Raw genomic sequence first — 23,603 nt, 5'->3', positions numbered from 1 at the left:
AACGGATAAATACCGAAGTTATGGCTGAAAAGTGCATATGCTTCATTTCCTTTCGAATTTGATCATATGCAACATTAAATAATTAAGACCAGATCCATCATGAGTGAGCGAGAAATTGAGAGAGAGAGAGAGAGAGAGAGAGGAAATCAATGAGCCCAATTCCACCCCCCAACAGTGTTATTGCACCATTAATTAAAGTTATTGTAAATACTCAATATTCACAGTCTTCTTCCTTTCTTTCGTTCTTTCTATCTATCTATCTTCTCCATTCTGCTGCTGTCTCTCTCATACAGGGGTTCCTCTGTGTGTGAATTAGGTGGAGGGATGACATGTCTTGCTGGGCTCATGGTAAGTGAAAGATGTGTGATACGCACACACAGACACACACAGACACACACACACAGACACACACACTACCCAATCACAGGCAAATGGGCGATTTCAGCATGGATACCCAAACACAGGCACATTGTAAGCATCATGAAATGAGTTCAAATACACTGGCATTTCCGCCTCAGCAACCGCAGAGCGATGGACTGACTCCACATGAGCATTCTTACACACAAGCATGCACACGCACATGCATATGCATAAGCACATGCACATGCATACTCAAGCACACATATATGCATGGGGGGTTAGTGGTGGCCTATGGATGCTTCTACAGGAGGAACATGCTGTAAAGCTGACCAATCTTGTCTTTATAAGACCCTCCTCTCTTTATCTTGTCCACTCAATACTCCTGTGTTGTGACATTGGCCAGCACTACTGAATAGACTTCACTCCACCAAGTACTACAGTTCCTTGTCATCCCTTGTTTCTCTGCTCTTTACCCAACACACCATTTTTGTCTCGTGTGGCTGCTTCAGAGCCCTTAGGCTGTGGAGTCTGTGTGGCCAGCTGCTGGTGCAGGCTCCTTTGACCTCAAATGCGTTTCAATGTGAGAGACAGAGAAAGCAAAATTTCCAGGGAAACATCTGGATGCAGTATTTTCTCTTCACATCATCTAGTTCACAATTATAGTGAAGGCCATCCTAAAAATATATGCTAGTAGTAGATCACTTTGAGCTTTTGACTGCTTGTTGCACAGCCTATTATGTGACCTTTTACTGACATTTGAAGGATCTCAAAAAAAACTCACTTTAAAACATATAGAAGAACACACATAAAGAATCTAGATTTGCTTTGATATCCAAAGACATTCTTCAATATTAAAAAAAAGCATCTTTCCACACTCTCACACACATCCACCTGACCCCACCCCCGGACACAATTCCTCTTCAAACCTACAGCGACACACACCCTTCTCGATAAAGACGTTCACTAGAATGAAAATACGTTGTGGATAAAAAAATACACGGTAACAAAGAAAGGGGGAAGACTGTGAGAACAAAAGCAGAGGCAGCGTAGTGCAAAGTTATATGAAGGGCATCAGGCAGGCCTGGCGAGCCGAGTGCGGAGTGACAGTGGAGCGCGATGGCCCCGCCTGATAAACACAACGCTGCAAATGAAAGGCTCGGTGCTCGCCATCATCTCCTGTCACAATGCAATTACCCAACAGAGTGATAGCAAGATAGAGGGCTCCCAGCCACGGGGAATGATAAAAGTATTGACTGATTTGATTGAATGATTAAAATAATGCAGACGTAAAATGAAAAAACGGGCCAAGAGACAGAAGAGGAGGGATGAGCAGAGATGGAGGGAGAGAAGGGGGGTGAGAAGGAGAGAGAGCGAGAGACACAGAAAGTGTGTAGTCTGTGAAGCGAGGGGGATTTTTTAGAATTCCAAGGGGTGTGTATCTGTATGTATAAGGGGGGTGTTTTGTTTTGTATTTTGTTGTGTTTCAATTCCTCGGTTTTCATCTCTCTATTTTTTTTCCCCCCTTCAGATTGCCGTTTGTGCTGAGGTGAAGGAAGTGCTGCTATCTGATGGGAATGAGAAGGCCATCGAGAGTATCCTCCTCATACTGAGCAATCTCTGTCTATTTGAGTGAGTGGGTGTATGCGTGATTGTGAGCGTGTTTCAATTTTCTGTTATCACGCGCCTGTTTTTATTTTCCAAAATGCAAAAGCATTGAGCTCAGACAGAACGAGTTGTGCGTATTGTTTAGTGTTTTGTAGCTCCCTGCGTTGCTTCTACTACCTTTACTTCTTTTACATACTTTACCATAGCTTTTATCTTTTATCTTTCAGGATGCAAACATGAACGTTCTCTGAGATTTTGTTGCTATCACATGCTTTCCTTAAGCATGTGGCTAATCATGTACATATTCATGTACACTACAGGCTACTACAGCTTGTGTGGACTCACCTGCTCTTTCTCTTTAATCCTATATAATGTGCATCTAATTACTTTCTCTCACTCTAGGTGTTTTTCCACTGCCCAAAATACAAGAGCTTAATTCCTCCAATTAGCCTTCAGTCTAATTGCAGAGGTATAGTTTTTATACCAGTTCAAATCTGGAGCAACATTTAATTGGTAGTCTTGGACTAGCAGGCCTGAATGTTGCTGATTTTTTTTTTAGGTTCGATATGATTCACACAAAAAAACCCTGAGAAAAAGAAAAAGAAATGATTTTTTTTTTGTGGTGTTGTTTATGCTGTCAAAAGCGACATGGTGCTATATTAGTCACAATTGTTTACATTTAATTCATATAATTTTCTTTTTTTTTTTAACATTGATGATTAGCCAAACAACCGAACAGACAAAAGGATAACTTTTGATCCATTCATTTCTTCATTGTTTCCTCTCAACAATGGTGTCACAGCCCACTGAAATGATGATTATTTTGCTTATACATTCATCACTTTAACGATTCTACTTGTCTCTTAAGTTAAAAAAATGAACTGGAACTAAAAGCCCAATCGTATTTGGGCTGGTTCCTGTTTCCTCCTACTTTTCATCCTCCTTTTTTAGCGTTCGTCCTTCCACCAGAGCATGGTCCATAAAAAAAGCAGCAGCAACCAAGACGACGGCAAATACTTCAAAATTACAGTGTTCGTTAGTACAAAAGCCAGTGCTGTGATGACAGTGGGTCTTTATTGAATCTCTGCGCTTGGCAAACAATAGCAGTGACACGAAATCGCACACAATTCTCCATTGAGAGGAGAGATTTGTTTAAAAGAAAAGAGCCAAATGGAGGGGAAGGGTGCTGAGATGGATAATCAGAAAAGACATGCTTGCAACAGTCAGAGCCCATGCCTAAGCCATTTCCTCTTATAGAGAGTGAAAAGGCTGCCGGTGGGTTGATAGAGCATTAATTGGCAGCGCTTTGTGCAGGAGATGTTTCTGCCATAATAGAGCACTGATAGATCTGATGATATGATAGGAGCCGTAACAATGCCGTTTGTCCCTGGAGCATAAAAATAACATTCTCCTGTATACGTTCTATGGCTCTTTTTTTCCAGAAGGCAAAAATTGAGAGGAGCCGAACAGTTCAGATAGCAGTACATTTAGCTCATAATAGGCTAGTGATGCGATTATTCAACCTGCACCAAAGCAAAATGTGGTATTTTTTAAATGACAGATTTTCAGAATGGTTAAATGAAATGTTAATTAGATACACTAGTCAAAGCTATAGCTATAGAGTTAGTGTGACTGTAACCCAATTATTGTCACAGTGCTTTGTGCAACAGTAGTGTGCGCAAGGCTCAGTCGCTTTACCGAGATTTTTAAACACCTCAGTCTCAGTGTCACTTCTGTGTTGAGAGAAAACATCAACCTTAAATCAAGCAAAAAGTAGAATTATGGTCAGTCACTGACACTAATACAGGGTTATTAAGGTGATTAGATTAAAATTAAATTAAGTTAAATAAAGTGATATTGCTTTGCACTGGAAATTAACGATACTTCTTTTGACAAATGCCAAACGTAAAGCAGTCTCTGTCCTATTATTGATAAATATTCTGTTTTCATCGTGTTTTAAACAAGCCATATTGTCACTTTACTACTAAGACCCGAGAAGGAAAATAAAATGAAAACTTCACAGAAAATTCCATTTTCTTACAGGATGTCCGTAGCTCTGTGATTAGTCCCTGACTCTATCAGCTGCTTTCAGGTAAATAATTTACAAATGTGATTGATAAACAAGATGTAAGAACATGATGAGCCTAATAATGTGGCCTTTTAGTTACGAAGGCAAACCAACTGCCACAAACCACAAACTGTACACTAACAAGCCAACACATAAGGTGTCATGCTGAGATTAGATCCGCCACCCCAAGTGGGAGTTGTTTTTGATTTGATGCATGAGGTAATGGGGGCTAATATACTGCATATGAGCTTGAGTAACTAACTGTATACCTTTAAAATGTTCAGTAGGTTTAGCTACAAAGCAGGTTTGTCTAATAATTTGATGGAAAGCTGTACAGCAGACACTTGTTTTTGAGTTTGGATGTATTTCTGTCAACTTTAAAGTCTGGACCATTGTGTGCTTTGTTGTATGAAGAGACAGAAAGAAAAGAAATAAAAACCTAGAGAAAGACAATATGCCATGAGTGTGTGAATGTGAAAGACTTTACCCTTCACTGATGTCCTCTACTGTCTTCTGCTGTAGTTTGCTCTACTACTCTGGACACTGTGCTGTAACTAACCTAACCTTGAATTACTGAAATCACTGAAATGTATCATGAAGTGATTGACATTCACACTAGAGAACAAAACACAGGAAGCAAATGTTCTCTCTTTACTCTTCTCCATGGCGTGCTTTCTCACTTTGCCTTTAATGTGTCTACTAGGAATGTAACCATAAACGAATGCATTATTAAGATTGATAGATAACTGACTGTTCACCATTTTAATCAATCATTTTGTTATGTTAAAAGTAATTAAGGTTATTAGGATTTCAGATAGTCAGTGGCCCATAGTGACAATGCATGTATGTAATATTTGGATTAAAAAGGAGGAGTGTATTTTTGGTACACGTCACAAAGAAGAACCAAGAGGAGTTTTAAGTGTGTGTGTCTACATGTGTGGATATCAATGTGAGACACAGTATTTCTGACCTCTTCCCCAGTGGGCTTCTCCTGATGAGATTACACTGTGAGCTCTACTCTATCTCCTGAACGGTTGATCGCATCCGTGTGACACACTTCCACAGCCTCTCTCGCCCCGCCATCCTACGCCGGTGACACAGCCTCCAAACTGTGCTCCCGGCTATAGATTGGATTTGCTACGGCTGTTTGGCACACAGTGAGAGCTAGCGGGAAGTGAAGAGGCTGAAGTCCTAATTGAATTAGCTTAAAACTGTGGTCTATTCTATTAATAGATGGATTGCCATCAATCCTGCTGGCTAGCACTCTGGGTGGAGGCTCATTGGGGGCAGTGACTACACGTTAAAAGCCTTCTTAGTCACTGTCTCTAGGGAAGTTTTGATTTCTCTCTCACTTGTAAGGTTGAGAGTGAGCAGAAGTGAGATAGAATACAAGTGGGAAGGATGATCTGTAGGGCATGAATGAACTAACAACAAGCATGATGGAAAGACTATGTGTATGCTAAAATAAAAATGGACAAATGGTTTTCATGGTCATGGTTTCACCAGCCATAATGAAAGACGAATTCACCTAATGGGACATATGACTGAGTTTATTGGAGTGAGTGTGTGTTGTGTGTGGAAGCCTGTGTCTGCCTTAACCCCTATTCCAGATGTGCGTGTGGTTATCGAGAGGAACAGACGAGCCGGACTGTTCACCTGCACCGATGTGTCCAGCAGGTGGGATCTCTGTTACTGAAACCAAATCATTTCACTAAACAAATGCACTGCCTACTCGTTTTATTGACTGCTGCAAAAAATGTTGCCAATATAATCTGCATTCAAATATTGTAAGGGTCAGTTGACTAATGCACTGTGCTGATGCTATTAATGTAAATAGATCAAAACCTCAAAAAGGTATAGTTAGTCATACTGTATGTCAGTATATGCTGTATAATGTGAAGGACTTCTGTTAGCGAGGTAAACACAGAGGACCTGGAATTTATGACTCACTGGACATGTGTTCAAATAGTAGGAACATGAAGCAAAAAGAAAACAGGTATTATCATGTTTTTGGAACCATTATCGTGTTTTACTCACAAGATTTTAATTCAAGAAGTTAAAAGGAAAAGAATTAAGAATAAACAAAGTATATACTGTAAAATATTTACAAGATTGCATGAGTGTATTGTCTTAATTATTAAATATATATTGAGATGTATATACTGACCATTTAAATGTCATTTTTGTGCATTAACATAACGCAATTAGAGACATTGTTTAAAACCTTTATTATCCTTTGCATTTTATTAGAGGCAATTATGCATCTATTTATGTAATAAAACATTTTAGATAACTTTAGAGTCCTTGCTGATGGAAGATGCTTTCTTTCTAGTTTTTTTTTTAAGTTGTTGAAATGAACTGAACATAAACATTGTTTCTGAGCTAAGCTTTATGTCAGAAAATGAATACCTTAAAAACTTAATAGTCTGACTGATTTGATATTGATGTCTACATGTACTATAATAATTAAATACTAACCCTAACAACTAAGTCATATAATGATAAACATCCCCATTGTGTAAAACCATTAACAACAACAACAACAATAATAATAATAATAATAATAATAATAATAATAATAATAATAATAAAATTGTAGAGCACTTGGCTATGCAACATAGACCCATGAGTGCTGGGTTCCTGTATTGATTGCACCATAATAATCACTATAAATACGGCTGAATAGAGCCATTTGCCTTGATTATGAGTTATAAATCTCAAGCACCGTGTCTTCTTCCGAGTCTCATCTTCCTGCTTTCCCACAACAAGGTTTACAGACTGTGGGACACAATCTTAATGTATTATCACCTAAAATCATTTTGGTATTCAGTGATCTAAGCGCTCTTCTCTCTACACTCCTCCCTCCTCCCTCCATATTTACCCTAGGCTGATGAAGTGCAGGAGTAAATGTATAATTAGCCTGCATTACTTTGATTGTTTTCTTTAGAGATTAGGCTTCCTGTCAGAGCACGCGCTTTAAGAGGGGTGAAGGTCGTGCATGATTGGATGAGGCAGGGGGGGGATTCTCTTTCTCAACTCTGTGAATAAGTGGTGTGGCCCCCTGCTGAGAGAGGAGATTGTATTTCCACAAGACATAATTTTTGTTTACTGAGTGTTAATAATAGCTAATTAATAATCAGATTCTCTTGCCAGGAAAAAAAAACTCACCCGTAGCACGGAAGGTGGAGATAGGTAGAGAAAATTAAATGAGAGTCGAGAGCGGAGAGAATAGAATGGCAGGCGTGTTAACTGCCTTGATCCGGATTCGGATCAGAACAATCCACTTTGTAAGAGTAAGAGTTAAAAGTGACCTGAGCCTCAGAGATTTGATTAAAGCAGACAGTATTATAAAGTCACTGTGACTGTACTGTGACTGAGTATCGTTCTGAAGACGTTTCACCCACTCGTCTGTAGCATCTCAAAAGTCAGCCGCAGATAGTATTATCTCTCATTCCTTTTTTTTTTCTTTTTCTTTGCTTGTCATTTTCACAAAACTCATAATCTGAGTTGTTTATCCTCAGGGTGGTGAGATGGGACAGTGAAGGTGACGTGTCTGCAATGGAGGGCCGCTTTGACGTGGTCATGTGTGCTGATTGGTAAGTCATACCCCAGTCATCTGTTTCAGCAAATGCACCCAATCCACACCTGATCTCTGCATCTCACCTAATCACACGAAGCACTCTAACATCCCATCCGGCTCCATCTACAACAACACAAAACATGTACTGCACATTCACAAGTTTAATATCAAGCGTAAACTGTCAACAGGTAGTGCAGCTCTCCGAGTTTGCTTGCATCACTATGAAACTACAAAACTATCATATCTCACCCTGTAGCAGCTTTTTCAGACACAATATGTCCACACCCTCAATAACAGCTCACGGCTCGTTGGTCTGGTGATGGTGCGTTAATATCCACACTTGCGCAACGCTTATCAGATGGCAGCCTTCAGCCCAAGGCTGGCACCGTGTTACTTCCCCTTGGCTAACCCCGCCAGGCATTTTCATTTTTCCCCAAATTGCCTTCTTTTTTCATGCTCGACGTCCCAGCAAATGGATGTCTTAGGCAAATTGCAAATAATTATGCCGGTGTGAGGAGCCGGAAGAGAGACTGAGAGCGAGAGAGAATAACACAAACATTTCAATTAGCTTGCTTCTTAACATAGATCTCAGTCCTGATTTGTTTTTTATCTTTGTTTAAAAAAAAAAAAAAAAAAAAAAAAAAAAAAAAAAAAAAAAAAAAAAAGCAATTCGTGCTAATTATGCAACACAACCGACGTTACAGGAATGCTCACAGGATTGTTAGCTGGGTTAGATTAGATTGCAGTTGCTGTAACCGTTTAAGGTTTAATGGCCTGTGATTTGGCAGTTAATATCATTACAGTTACAATAATATTATAGACTGGAATTAAAAATGTAGAATTTCAGAATAATTTGGTTTTGTTCTATAAAATGCTTAAGATCAACTCTCTGCATAACTAACAACAAACTACTGTACATGTGTACATGGAAAATCCAAGCCTAGACATCAAGGGTAAAGAATTATACACAAAAAAAACGCATTAGCCTTCAGACTTATTATTGCATCAATAAATTGCTCATTACATGCACTAAGACTTATACAAAGTGTGCTTTATGTAACGTAAGAATCCGTATGAGTGGTGAACGTGTTGCAGGCGGCATAATGATACTGCTGATAATCTCAAAACCCCTAGCAAATCCTGCTATTATTCTAATGCCACAAAATGCCAGCTAATACACGGGTGACATGAACAGTAGAGCCAGTGTGTGGTGATTTGTGTGCAGTAAGAAGATTTGGTATGTGTGTGTGTATGTGGGCACGCATGAGAGCGCGAGCAGCACTGAACATGACTCACGCCGATGTGGCCGTCCCCCCGTCGCTCCAGCCAGCCGCTCGCCCGTAATTGCCGTCATCAGTGGAGTGATCTCTCGGAGATTAATGAACATCACAGCAGCGGCGATCACCTGCGAAAAGGTCAACAGCCGTACTTCTGCTTCCATTAATTACAGTCTTTCAGGCAGACGCCCGGGAACGCAGCATCTAACGTCGAGACCCTCGCACTGGGGGGGTAGAAGGAGAAAAAGCCAGAGATGGAGTTTAGACACATGCGTTTATGGCATACTTTATGTCTCTTGCTCATTAAGCCTGCCTGCCTTCTCGCACAATGTGTATTACTTATTTGTCGTACCATTAGAGCCACTTTTAATAGTGCACATTCTGAACTGTATGGCTTGACGTGCATTTCTGTTTGTGCATGTTCACTGAAGAAGCATTAAATTACATGGTTTGTCAGTCTGTTCTGTTAGTTTGACTAATCCCGCTTTTTGGATTGGGCCAGTAAAAGACATGAGAGGATTTTTTTTTTTTATTTAACAAAAAGCTTCACATGAATAGCACAAGCACTAGAAAGGAAACCAATGTGAGCAAGGATGACCAAAGAAAAAAAACCAAGCAACAACCATCCAAAAAGGAAAGGTTTACTCCCTAAGCATTGCTAATGTCTGTCATCTGATTAGAATAAGCTGTTAAACAACACTGTATGATTCGGAGGAGTAATCAGTAAATGCTTTTCTTGGCCAAGTTTCTTGGCTATACCTGTCAGGGTCCAGGCTGTGGCAGGTTTGGATTATTCCAGATTAAGTGTGGAAGTGAGGTCAGAATGGCAAACCACTCTCTGGAACTCCAGGCAGATTATGTTCAACATAATCTGAGGGATTCCATGTCGAGATTAACCCGGTTAGGCTTCTCCGAGGAAAGATCTGTGAATTTGTTTCTTCCTGTAGTATACCTTCGGTCTTATGTTTGTGTTCAAGAAAGAGTGGAAGTTATAAGGAAATGTAAAGCTGAAGAATACCGTTCTTCCTGGAAATGTTTTATAAAGCAAGGGAGGATTAACGTGGTGATCGATTCAGTAAAATGTAGGCGTATAGCTTAAGAATATATTTCTTGTTTTGCTGAATATTTTTCAAAAGTGTGCTATAGGAATGTCTCAGTCAGCTCTTTAGCTCCCTAGGTTATGAATCAGTATATCATGTGCACAAGTCAGGACACTGGTAAGGCTCATGGCTCATTACACTCAAGACACTGATGACTCAATTTCTGGCAACGTTCTTATTTTTTTTATGTAAGTTTTCACACGTTTCTATTATGCCAGCTCAAGCAAACCCTATATAGATCAAATATAAATAAATAAAGTTAATCTACTTACATTTGTAGACAAAGTTGGCTGTGGGTCCGTCCACCATTGCTTTCCAGCGGAAAGACTTCAGAAAATATGAAATTTTTGATTGATAAGGATTTGTGATTGATACATCCCTCAAAAGAGCTGATTCCCTGATTTAGAGAAAACACCCTAACATGTTTTTCCTGCTTGTATAATGGAAATAATGCAAGTGGAATATTATTTAATTTACATTATTTACTGTCAATATTCACCCAGATGAGGATGAGTTTCCTTCTGAGTCTGGTTCCTCTCAAGGTTTCTTTCTCATATAATCTCAGGGAGTTTTTCCTTGCCACCGTCGCCTCAGGCTTGCTCATTGGGGATAGATGTTAGAGATAAATAATCATTTATTTTTAACACCTAAAACTTTAACATTTTTATTTGGTTTCTATAATTATGTAAAGTTGCTTTGAGACTTGCTGATTCTCTAAATGATTTATTAGATTCGTGCTGCAAGAAATTTATTAAAATAATAGAAAAAAATTGGTTTTATATATTTTTAGGGTAACATATTTATTAATATTGCTGAAGGTTTCCTGATGATGGTTTCAAAGAAAAAAAAAAGTGTAATACTGGATAGTGGGATTATAACTCATTTCTCTTCCCTTTAACTGTGCACACTATGGTCAGAAAGTGTAATAATGTAACCAGGAAATTGACCAGTTTTAACAGGAAGTCTATCTGTTCACTGACGGAGGTTTAAGTGCAAAAAATTGTTTGAATCAATCGCAGTCCTAAGCAAGCCATCATCATTGTTTGTAAGTGGTACCATCCACAGTAATCTCATGTATCTCCAAGCTGTCCATGTGGCTCATCCTCAGCAGCACTGAGTGGTGTCCGAGTGATGAGACCTCCAAGCAGAAGTAGGGCATCAGGCAGAGAGAGAGAGATAGAGAGAGTTCACCATCTTGTTGATCTTCGTGATGTCAACCCATCACACACACACACACACACACACACACACACACACACACACACAAACTACAGACAATTTAGAGATGCCAATCAGCCTAGAGTACATGTATTTGGACTAAGGGAGAAAACTGAAATACCTGGAAGAAACCCTTGAACCATGGGGAGAACATTCAAACTCCACACATACAATCGAATTGTGATTTTCATTCATGATTTCACTATCATCTCAAACATATTTAAGCAATTTTTATATTGATATTAGAAGCTAGGATTTGGGTTTATTTGTCATGTTTGAATATTTTTAGGATGTAGATTAAGGATGATTTACACAAAAATATCCTTCATAAAATAATACCAGAGATTTAGGCTAACAATAATTATGATCATATCATCTGCATGACTGACAGGTGCATAAGAGGATATAAACGAGGAAGTGCCATAGTCAGAGTAGGAAGGGAGCTTTATGTAAGTTGAGGTCAACACTTGCATGATTTTGTCCGTCAGTTCGACTTCTATTGTCCACTCTGACCTGCTCCTCCCAAAACATCGGGGTGAACAGTTCAGCCATTGATACAACACTGTGTTAAGCACTGCACATGAGAATAAAGGTCATCTCCAAATCTCTGATTCTTCTACACGAATGACCCACAGGATGACTGAGTGGAATCTGTTCACCATCAGGACTGATTGCAGTGTTTTCAATATACAAGTTTAGTACAATACTCGAACTAGACTCTAACTACAAATGCAGCAGTGATACAGTATAGTGCAGTGTCATTACTACTGTATGTGTATACATGTTTGAGTTAGTTATTTTTTACTGTAATTGTAACCTGCTTGTGTTTTAATGGAGCGTTGTTGTTAGTTGAGTGTCTTAGAGAGAGAACGATACTGGGAGGGAGGGAGGGAGGGAGGGAGGGAGGGAGAGAGAGAGAGAGAGAGAGAGAGAGAGAGGAGTAGGACTATATACTGTAGTGCAATAGGACAAAGGCTAGTCTTCTTTCTTCATGTTGCTCTCAATGATTCCTCAGACTGAAATCAGCAGCCAAAACAGAGCTCATGCTCAGCCACTCATAAACACACACACACACAATCACTACACTGCCTGTCTCACAAATAGTTACACACTACTGCACATTTGTACATATACTAACAGTGATTAGCTTACTCTCAATTACACATAAGCACTCGAGCAGAAATGACTGCTACATAAACACTCTCATTCCTATTCTCTGACATACACACACACACACACACACACACACTCACACACACTCACACACACACGTACTCATGCATGTGCCTGCCATAGTTCAGACAAAAAAACGAAACACAAGGGTATTGACAGTTTCTGAAGAAAGTCATCACAACACTACAATTTTGTCATAAGCTTGTCACACTAAATGTTCATTCCTTTTATCAGGAACCAGCTACCACTGCCCGATAAAATGTGTATGTGTGGGTTTCACGGAAGACAGACAGTCCTTGTGCACATGCATAAATCTGGCTTTTTAGACACATCTGGATTGTGCATTTTAGCATATGATGAAAGGAATATTCCTGGCCTAAGCAAATTGTGTATACATTTACATATCTGCTAGAGATAGAATATTAGTACTACAAAGTGATTTCCACATTGATGGTGGAATTTTTCGTAAACAAAATATAAATAGCCTACTGCTTTATCTTGATGCACTATCATTGAATTCTAATCATTCTAATCTCTCTCTCTCTCTCTCTCTCTCTCTCTCTCTCTCTCTCTCTCTCTCTCTCTCCCCTTCATCTTATTTCTCTCATAGCCTGTTTCTCGACCAGTACCGAGCCTGCCTGGTTGACGCATTGAGGAGATTACTGCGGCCTGATGTAAGTGTGTGTGTGTGTGTGTGTGTGCGCACTTGCATGTGCTCTTGTATTCTTAGTTTAATTAGGCACTGAGTGCTGATTGAGGGAGTAATAGTATGGCAGGGTTCATATCATGTAATACTTTAATACTTATTATGATCAACTTGAATTGGGTTTTCTCATATTTGATGCTCAGCTTTATCAGCTCTGTGATAAGAGCCGCTCCAGCCTGAGCCACAGTAAATGAAAAAGCTTTAAAGATGGCAACAGATTTGTTGCAAGATTTTTTCCACCTCGAGTCCTTCATGGTGGATGTCTTCATAAAAAAGTGTGTTTGTATGTGTGTGTGTGAGAGAGAGAGAGAGAGAGAGAGAGAGCGATGCTGTTTTCCAGTGGTTTAGTGGGACAGCTTGTGACCATCCTGATTATTCTGATTTCTATGCTTATGTTTACACTCTTCAAATCTCCTCTCTTCTTGTTCTCTCTCTCTCTCTCTCTCTCTCTCTCTCTCTCTCTCTCCATCTCTCTCTCTCTCTCTCCCTGTCTATCTGTCTGACCGTCTGAGACCTTTTCGAATCCATACAGTCATATTTCGCTGAAGCTGAAGGAATAGCCGCTCTCACCATGTAATGAATTGTGTTTTGAGTGTATAAACGATAACGCTCTCACATATTCAAGAGATGGAGCTATTTATTTTGTCATTAAAACAGTATAGCGTGAAACATTATTAATAGCCAAAAGCATGCCTATGCCGGCCAATTGCATTTTGGAAAACCAATTAATTTTCCTTTAATGGCTCTAATTTCTATTTCAAAATGAAAGTGAACGAGTCGCCTCGCACAGCCAGAGATTACCATAGCTGTAAGAGAATGTGTGTTTTCAGCTCACAGTCAAACATAAAGGCTAATAAACTGAAGACGAGAGCTGAAGGAATGAGCCCGTCCAACTCTCGTGCTTGTTTTTGTTGTTTGTTTGTTTCATTGGAGTCCAGGCCTCAATTTAATTGAAACAATAAAATGCTAGAAAATATGAAATAGTATTTAATGCTGAAGGATTTCAAAGAAACTTTGAACCCTTGAGTAATCCTCTTAGCACGGCTGGTCGTCCACGGCCTGTTGATCTATAAAGGGTGGGGATGCACAATTGATTGGATTAGTTGAGCTTTAATCTTTTTGTTTATTATCTAATATAATACCTGGGAGAAATCAAATAGAATGTAATGATGCAAACCACCACTTGCGGTGAAGCTGCGTTTGATGCCGTGTCTCTTCCATTGATGCGTCACAGCCGGATAGAGCTTAGATCTTTAATCACACTCATAATTTATTATTGCAAGTGTTATTCGGATGACTTCTCTTATTCTTCTCTTCTCTTGGAGATGAAACTTATTTTAGCTTCTCTTTGCTGTTTGGAATCATTATTTGTAGGTTATTTTTAATACATATAATATTTAATTTAGTTTTAATGAATAGTTTTAATTTCTGTCCCAACACATTTTTAAAATACTTTAATACTTTACTGTTAATTTCATGAGTGACCATGAAGAAGAATTTACAGAAAAAATGTGATGGTGTGAACAAAAATCTCTCTCTCTCTTTCTCTCTCTCTCTCTCTCTCTCTCTCTCTCTCTCTCTGACTTTTGATATGAACCACATTAACAACAAATCTGCAGTGTGTGCTATTTTATATATATATATACACACATATATATATTATTGGCTTGTTTTTATGGACATGCGTGGAAAAGCTTGTGGCGACGTTTGGCTGGTCCCCATAAAGAGATAAACTTTGGGATGTTTTAGTTATTTGTTTTAGATTTTGCAGATTAAAAAACCAAACAAGTACTGCACATTAACTGCACATTAACACACAAATGAGGATGAGGTTCTCTTCTGAGTCTGGTTCCTCTCAAGGTTTCTTCCTCATATCATCTCAGGGAGTTTCCCATCGTCACCTCAGGCTTGTCATTAGAGATAAATGTTAGATATAAATAGTAACTTAATTTAAAACTTTAGTCTTTAACATTTTCATTTTGTTTCTATACTTATGTAAAGCTACTTTAAGACAATATGAATTGTTGAAAGTGCTATGCAAAAAAAATTAAATAGAATTGATTTGAAAATAAACAAACAAACAAATAAATAAATAAATAAAGACCCAAAGTTGTTGCAGTAATTACTGCATTTTTTTCTTTTTACTGGAAAGTCTTAGCACAGATAGTAAAAAAAATGTGTGTGTGTGTGTGTGTGTTTAGGGCACAGCATTAGTGTTTGCTCCTTCGAGAGCAGACACGCTGACAGAATTCTGTAGCTTGGCAGAAAGAGCAGGACTCCTAGTGTGCCGCTATAACAACTACGACTCACTCATATGGGACTTGCATATAAAGGTAGGTGTTTATCGACTGAAATTTTAAATGTGTGTACTTTGTTCTGTGTGAATTGTCTGTATAATAAATTTAATTGAATAGTTTACTTCAATTTCAGTAGTGTGTGGGGTGCTGGAGGTGAAGGGTGTGTGTCCACAGCATGTGTATGAGTGCTTCAACATCCTCTGCACTTAACCTGTGATAAAAAACACAATCTAAAGCTAAAAAGAAAGACTCTCAGGAGACAAACTCTGTACATGAGTGAGCAATGGAAATCGAGTGGTAGTCAGTGCCCTTGTCATCATGCCCATCTATCACCCCAAGCACATGGCTGGCAGCAGCAACCACGGAGTCCAGCTGGTTAACAGCTGGTTAATGGCACTGGCTGCCATTTTCGGCTGTGGAGGAAGCTGTGAGGACCCATTAGGCCCCATAGGCCTGACGGGCAGACCTGCCCATGCCTGAGGAAAATGGACCTGGCACTAAGTGATTTGGGCTTTATTTCCACAGCCCTTTGAGTAGCCACTCCACCACTGGTCGTGGGTGGCCCAAAGTGGGTGCCTAAAAATAAAAAAGAAACACAAAACAACAAAAAAAAGACACTACGTGAGTAAATTTAGAGCTGTCGGTGACCAGAGAGGGAGGGAGAGACGCATGCAAAACCGAGCAATAATTCAAGGGAAAGGGAAAGACAAAAAGTTAGAGAGGGAAGGGAAAAGCCTTACTCATTGCACACTGCATAGGAAATCAGAAGATGACGAAGAACCAGTCTCGGTATTATTCTGAAACAAATGTGTCATTCTCAACACGTCAGCTCTATCAGGAACTGCATGATGAAATCATTTCAAAGCTTCATTTTAGGTTACTTCATTCTCACTGCCCTCATGTAATTATATTAACACAATAGCCGAAACACCAGGAGCGAATAATCTTCTCTGTAGCATTATAGGAAGATTTTGTGTGTGTGTGTGTGTGTGTGTGTGTGTGTGTGTGTGTGTGTGTGTGTCTGCAGTGGTAAAAGATAATGGTTTGCAAACTGAGCAAGGAAATTAGGAAGCTTGCAATATTTCACTGACTGAAATGGTGATTTATACTATTGGGATTTTATATATGGATATAACATTTACTCTGGGATACACCTAAACCTACACACACACACACACACATACACACACACACTACAGCTCTCCTGTGGTTCCTGAAGACCTTAGACATACTGAACAAGGAACAGACCACCTACTGTGTGGATAATGATGATAAACGGTGTCAAGTGTTCTACTACTGCTACCTGTGTGTGTGTGTGTGTGTGTGCGTGTGTGTGTGTATGTGTGTGTGTTTGTGAGTGTAAGTTCATGCCTGTGTGTGTTATATAAGCTATATAAAAGCTATACTAAGACTATACATTATACTTCAGTGAAAAAAAAATCTTGCTGGTTTGTGAGTGCTAATAATATTATATGCAGTATTTAAATGCATGTTGGTGTTATCTGTGTTCTCACACTCTCTTACGCTGGTGACTCCTCAGCTGCTGTCTCTGATGTCTTGCAGATTGAGGCGTTTCCTTTGACCCCCAAAACCTTACTCTCCTCCCCACCAGCAAAGTGTTGAAAGATATGCAGAGGGGTGTAGAGGAGTGTGGATCTGTGTGTGTGTGTGTCTGTGTGTGTGTGTGTGTGTCTGTGTCTGTGTGTCTGTGGCTGTGGTGAGGGGGCTGCATGTTATCCTCTTATCCCCACTGTTCTGGAATAGAGTTGCAGCAGCTGGAGGACTGCAAGCCGCCTGATAATGCCGCTATTTTCCGCCCGCCCGTCTTAATCTTGTTACTCAGTTGGTGGTGAAGAGAGAGTCATGAATTTTAATTCTGACACCCCCCTCTATAAACACACACATAAATCACACATGCAAACACATCACACATAAGTGTGCCTTAATGTTGGCTTTCCCTTTTCCAGCTCTTCCTCTACTGATCCTCCCTCATGTCCTCTCTCAATCCAGCTGTCTGTCCATTTCTGGAGCTGAGGTTTAAACATGCTGATGTTCAGTGTGTCCCTTATTCTCCCAGGAGCTAGTTTAGCAGCTGAAAGGGAAAAAAACAGAGAAGTAGAGGGAGGTGTGGAGGGGTGGCAGTACAATAAATGCCCTGAATCTTGGCGGCAGTACGATTTAAAACGTACGAGCCGATTTATCCAGCCACCCATGAAGCTGGTTAGCAGCCTGTGATCAGGAGGAACAGCTTTGCTTGTTAAACTTTTCACCTCTGCATGCTAGTCGCCTCTCTCTCTCTCTCTCTCTCTCTCTCTCTCTCTCTCTCTTCCCATAAGCTTCTTTCTTATATCACTCTCCCACACTTTATCTCTCTTTCTCACCCCCCCACCTCTCTCACACACTCTCTCTGCCTCTTAGCTGTGAGATTTGAATGTGGAGCATGTTGGTCCCTGCAGTGGGTTTAGTGTTGGCCGACTGGCCGTTCTGATTACCGAGAGGTCACGGGTTCAACCACCGGCCGCTGCGTGGAGGAGGTGGAGAGAGCGATAACGCACATGAAGTCCAAGAGGGGAGTCTTTCATCTGCCCTCCTCCAAGCCACAGAGCAAGAAAAGCCATGGCAGGGTTTATACACTGTGAATTTATGAACTGCAGCTTGTGGGCTGTTTTTGCGTGTAGGATATATTCTGACTGTTTTGACCAATCAAATGACCCACATGTTTTCACACCTGCAAATTTGTATCTATTCAGATGTGTCATGAAATCATATAGGGTTAGCGTTGGTACTTTCATATAAGGTTTCGCTTTTATCACATCAAATTTAAATGAGTAGAACTTTGTGGTCAAGTTGTCATGCTCAGTTGTTTTGTTATCATTTGTCAGACCTCTGTAACAATAGGAAAATCTAAAACGAACACTTTTTGCAAATGATTATTTTATTTGAAACAGTTGGAAAGACAAATTGAAATCTTATAAATTCGAAATTAAAATGTACTTGATCTCAGATAGAGATTTACATTGTCCTTGGTGCTCTGATCAAATTAACCACTTTTGTATATCAGTAGCTATGTGCATAGTGTCACATGGATCAGTGGAATATACACTTTTTTTATACAGTTCCCTACATCATAACAATACTGAGTCACATGACTTCAGTTTTTTACCAAACTGTAAAAATCTGACAAAATCATATCAAGGGAAATAATCCATATGAGATCATTCTAAACAAGTTCTCCAAGCTGTTGATGCATTAAATCATATCAATGATTTCACATTATTCATAAACAGTGATGAAGTATTATTTGCATACTCGATAAATTCCCCCGCTTTAGTTTTCTTCACTAAACGATGGAAATAAATGCAACTTTAATTTCATGGTCTAGCTGTGTAGTTATCATGCAGCTTAAAATATCTTGTGGTTCAGACCAACGCTTGAATACTTCGAGATGATATTTTAGTTGCACTTTAGTTGTTTATTTTTTTTTAACTCAATATTCAAGACTGGAATAAGGAGTGTGTGTATGTCAGTTTTGCTCTCCGTGTAAAGGGTTGTGATTTTCATAACCGGATTGCACAGTACTCGTTGAGCCCACATGGCAGATGTGTTTATGTTTGTGCTGCAGGCAAGCCGATCGCTGGGACAGGGCATGGCTCGGCTGGCAGAGAGGAGCGAGCTGGCAGTAATGGTGTGTTGTTTGTTTTGGGACTGTTAAGGAAAAGTGGCCCCTGAGGGCCTGTAGCCTGCGATGGATGATGTCTCTTGTGCAGACACCTCGAATGTGAGTCATCGTGGAGCATTTGTGAAGAGTGGTACTCGGTGTCTGTCCTGGAGTGCTCACTGTGATGATATGAGCCAAGTGTGAAGAAGAGGGAAGAAACAGGACCACTGGGTACAGGGAACTTAGTTCCTCATGTGTGTTCTTTTGGATGATAAGGTTTAGGGAGAACTAAAAGAAGCAAGATTTTCCAAATGAAAGTTGAAGTGAATTAAGAAAAAGTCCAGCGAAACACTCTCATGTTCCAAAATAAAGTCGAATCCAAAATAGCAGAACAAGTGCAAAGAAATGGATTTAATAGAACATTGAGTTTGAAATTTCATTGTGTGCGTAGACTCTTTTCAGTCACTGAAAACACTCCCAAAATCTTCATTTCATCTTCATATTTATATACAGGAGGATTCAATTAGATACACTAACTCAAAGGTGCCAGACACAAGTTCCCACACAGCTTCTTCGCAGTAATTGAATATGGTAATGTGTGCTGCTGTTGGCTTATGTTTATCTGTTTTTTTTTTTGTTTTGTTTTTTTTTTTTTTTAGATGAAGAGAGAAGGAAAGGAGGCATATGACGAGAACATCCACTATCCTGTGCTGCTCACCCTCACCCACATTACCAGTCCACGTCTGCTATGAACCTGGCAGACCTCTGCTGTGCCACCCCTGGCTCTGCCACTGTGATACCCAGGGTTTACTTAACCTCGCCTTTTTTCACTCTTATATCCATAATGCTTTTAAAAACACAGTATGTGTCGGTGTGTGTGGGATTCAGTTTGCTGTGTGAACTCATGCCTGACCTTGTTACTGTGCAATAAAAAAGCCACACGGAGCACAGCCGTCTTCCTGTGTGTACTGAAAATAGCTTAACTCCAATATCTTTATATGGTGCAGTGAATATTGCTATTTTGAACAGGCACCTGATGGATGGATGGGTGGGTGGGTGCTTAATGGCATGGCTTATTGCATAATAGTTGGTGTAATTATGCACTTCAGGCATAAATCAATCCAATGCTACTGTGCATAATCACTATTTTATTCTATTCATCATTTATCATTGAACGAGGATAGAAAATATATGGAAAATCCTTCACATGCTGAAATTAAGGCACTTTTTTTTTTTTTTTTTCTACTACGTATTGTTCTGAAATGGCTTCACTAAACAAGCTTTCCTTAACATTTAAACATTCCATTCCAACTCTGTTTGCGGATAAACCCGGAAATTCACTGTGCAAGGAAATCACGCTTAGCTAGCCAGGATTTAAATGTCTTTACACGGATTGCATGTTTTTACTGTACAGCTTTTGCTAAACTGCTTCCGTATCCAATATGATGTTTGGAGGAAGATTTCCTAGCAAAGATTAAAAAAAGTAAATAAAAACATTTCCATCTAATATTTGGTGAAATATATCAGATATTTGAACGTCATCTACACAGGGCCTTTATAATGCGTTTGTAAGCATTGCATAAGCATTGCATATTTTACACAGCATTGCTGGAGAAATAATGAAAGGTTTATGGCAATATGTGTATGATGATGTTGGAGGTTTAATGCAGGTTTTTTTTACATGGAAACATATACCCGATGTCCACTTTATTAGGAACCTGCTCATTGTGCACCTGCTTATTTATGCAGTTATCTAAGACAATCATGTAGCAGCGGTACAATGCATACAATCATGCAGATACAGGTCAAAAGCTTTAGCTTTAGCTTTTAATCACACCAAACCAGCATGGGGGAAATGTGTGATCTCTGTGACTTAACTGTGGCATAGTTATTGATGCCAAATGGGCTGGTTTCAGGATCTCCTGAGATTTTCACACAAAACAGTCTCTAGAGAAAATGACCAGATTCATGGTTCAAGTTGCCAAGAAGGACACAGTAACTCTTTCCAGTTATCACTCATTACAACTGGAATGAGCAGAAAAGTATCTCAGCATGCACGAAACATCAAACCTTGAGGTTGACCTGCTACAACAGCAGAACACCACATTGGGTTCCTCTCCTGTCAGCCAAGAATAGGAATCTGAGGCTTGCTGTGCGTGCTGAAGCATGCTGGGATGCTTTTCTACTCACCAGGGTTGTAAAAAGGGCTTATTTGAGTTGCTATATACTTCCTGTCAGGTTATACCAGTCTGGTCATTCTCCTCTTATCTCACTTATCATCAAGGTGTTTCAGCCTGCAAACCTTCCTTACACAGGATGCTTTTTTTTTTGTTAAACTGGTGACTGGAGTGTGTAAAAAAAATCCCAGGAGATCAGCAGTGTCTGAAATACCAAACCAGCCCATTTGGCACCAACAACCATAGCAAGGTCAGAGAGAAAACACTAACTGATCTTCATCTGTATCTGCTTGTATTTTATGCATTGCACTGCTGTCAGGTGATTGGTTAATTTAAAGAACTGCATGAATATGATAGTGTACAGATGTTCCTATTAAAGTGGAGGATGGGTGTAAATCTATACTCCTATAAGAAGCTGACACTTATAAAGAATTGCCGAGGAGTTCTTACAAATTTCTTATTTATGAAGCTCATGTGCTGAATAAACGTATAACACTTATTAAGCACTTCATGTATTTTCTCCAACTTGCATGAAGTTAGTAAATTGGGAAAGATTGATGACGAATGAAAAAAATACTCTAAAGACTTTTTTTAAACCATCAACTCATAATAAAAATCGATGGACATTGTTCTCTTCATCCATATAAAGACAAACTTGAATAAATAAAATCTGATATCTTACACTCTTTGACATAAGCTTCTCAGAAATTTGCAGCAATGCTTTATAAAAACATCTTATAAAGGTACTGTGTAGGTCCCTTTACAATAAAGTGTCACCAAATATATTTGGTTGTAGACGAAGTATGTTGTAGGCAGAAAAACACCATTTTGGCCCAAAACCCTTTTTATCTGTTAGTCATTATGGGCTGTTTACCAGAATTCGGGTGAGGCTACATCCGTCAGGCTTTTACCAGGCCGCCACGCACACACACACACACACACACACACACACACACACACACACACACACACACACACACACACAAACATATCTGGAGAACTGAGTATCACTGGCTTCACTGTGACTCACTCTCGCTGCTCATCTTTTAAGTAAGGTTTTAAATGAGAATATTGTGTGCCAAACCATTCTGTCCGCAGACCTCTACCTTTAGACCTTTACCACTGTTCTGGATTGCTGTGTGTTATGTGGATATGTTCAACCTTGTATTAGGCCATGTGTAAATGAAGAAATGCAGTATGAATTTATAGGTTTTTCCACTACGTGGTCTATTGGAAACAGCCGTTCAAATCATGTATTCCAGGGGATCTATCTGTGTTAAGTAAGTACTCTATAATAAAAAATAGGGGACAGGGTGTGTGGGGAGTTGTATTAGAGGCTTTCTAAACATTTTGACTGCCGTATTATTCCATTGAATACAAACTGTATTAGTACAGACTGTGTGTGATGCTGTTTTCTGAAATAAAGAATAATAACATATCAGGATGCAAAGTGTTAACATATTAAGTGTTTCATATTCAGAATATTTGCATTCTATTCCTTTGCTCACTGTAAAAGCTGTTCAACTGTTTATAGTGAGCTGAAAAATCATTCACGTGATGTCAGAGCTGCAACTTTTTGAGTTAATTGTTCACCTTGTTTTTTCGGGGCTTCGTGTTTCTGCACTGTGACTGATGAGTCTAAAGTGATTGTTTTACACTAATGGAGCAGGTGCTTGTAATGACTGTGATTAAATCATTATTTGAAACATTTTTTGTTTCTAGTCCTTTTTTCCCACAGAAATGTTAGCTTTGCCACTAATTTATTTGGCATATCATGTAAAATGTCTGCATTTATTTTAGCATTTATTATTTTCTCCCTGGAATACAAAAAGATAGTTAGTGATTTTATCAACCATGGCTGTAATTGCTAGGATTTGTGATACCAACTTATTTTAAGGTTTCAACTGTAATAATTAGCTAATAAATAACATAAAACTTACACTGTTTACATGTATTTGACAGACAGACAGATAGACAGATAGATAGATAGACAGATAGACAGATAGATAGATAGATAGATAGACAGACAGATAGACAGACAGACAGATAGACAGACAGATAGATAGATAGATAGATAGATAGATAGATAGATAGATAGATAGATAGATAGATAGACAGATAGATAGATACTTTATTCATCCCAGTGGGAAATTCGCAAATTCCAGCAGTATCCACAAACCTGGGCAATAAGGCATACATTCAATTCTACAAAATCTGAAAGTATTAAATTTGCATCTAAATTAAAATAAATTTCTTATTTGGTCTGAATGTTGGTCAATCACGTCTAAGCACATGCATCTTATTAATGTTTAAGTTAATGTATTGAATTTATTTTAGATTAAAAAAACTATATTTTTATTTAGGGGTTGAATCCTAACAATGAA

General features: G+C 39.1%; 1 protein-coding gene across 3 annotated transcripts in view; it reads left to right on the top strand.

The window, feature by feature from the left end:
* Positions 1–22,927, top strand: part of camkmt (calmodulin-lysine N-methyltransferase) — a 101,125-nt gene extending 78,198 nt beyond the window's left edge. The window contains exons 5-11 of one of the 3 annotated variants that reach the window (XM_060872140.1): positions 294–348; positions 1,889–1,952; positions 5,644–5,710; positions 7,555–7,629; positions 12,992–13,055; positions 15,289–15,420; positions 19,702–22,927. In XM_060872140.1, the coding sequence (XP_060728123.1) occupies positions 294–348; positions 1,889–1,952; positions 5,644–5,710; positions 7,555–7,629; positions 12,992–13,055; positions 15,289–15,420; positions 19,702–19,794 (550 nt within the window). In that variant the 3' untranslated portion in view covers positions 19,795–22,927. Of the gene's footprint in view, positions 1–293; positions 349–1,888; positions 1,953–5,643; positions 5,711–7,554; positions 7,630–12,991; positions 13,056–15,288; positions 15,421–19,006; positions 19,643–19,701 lie in introns of those variants that run through there. The other 2 variants (XM_060872143.1, XM_060872142.1) reach the window with 2 other exon arrangements.
* Positions 22,928–23,603: the final 676 nt, after the last annotated feature.

The sequence above is a fragment of the Tachysurus vachellii genome, chromosome 6 (assembly GCF_030014155.1).
Source record: "Tachysurus vachellii isolate PV-2020 chromosome 6, HZAU_Pvac_v1, whole genome shotgun sequence".
Classification (NCBI taxonomy): domain Eukaryota; kingdom Metazoa; phylum Chordata; class Actinopteri; order Siluriformes; family Bagridae; genus Tachysurus; species Tachysurus vachellii.
Note: the sequence above shows the minus strand (reverse complement) of the source record. Positions and strands in the feature narration are given on the sequence as shown.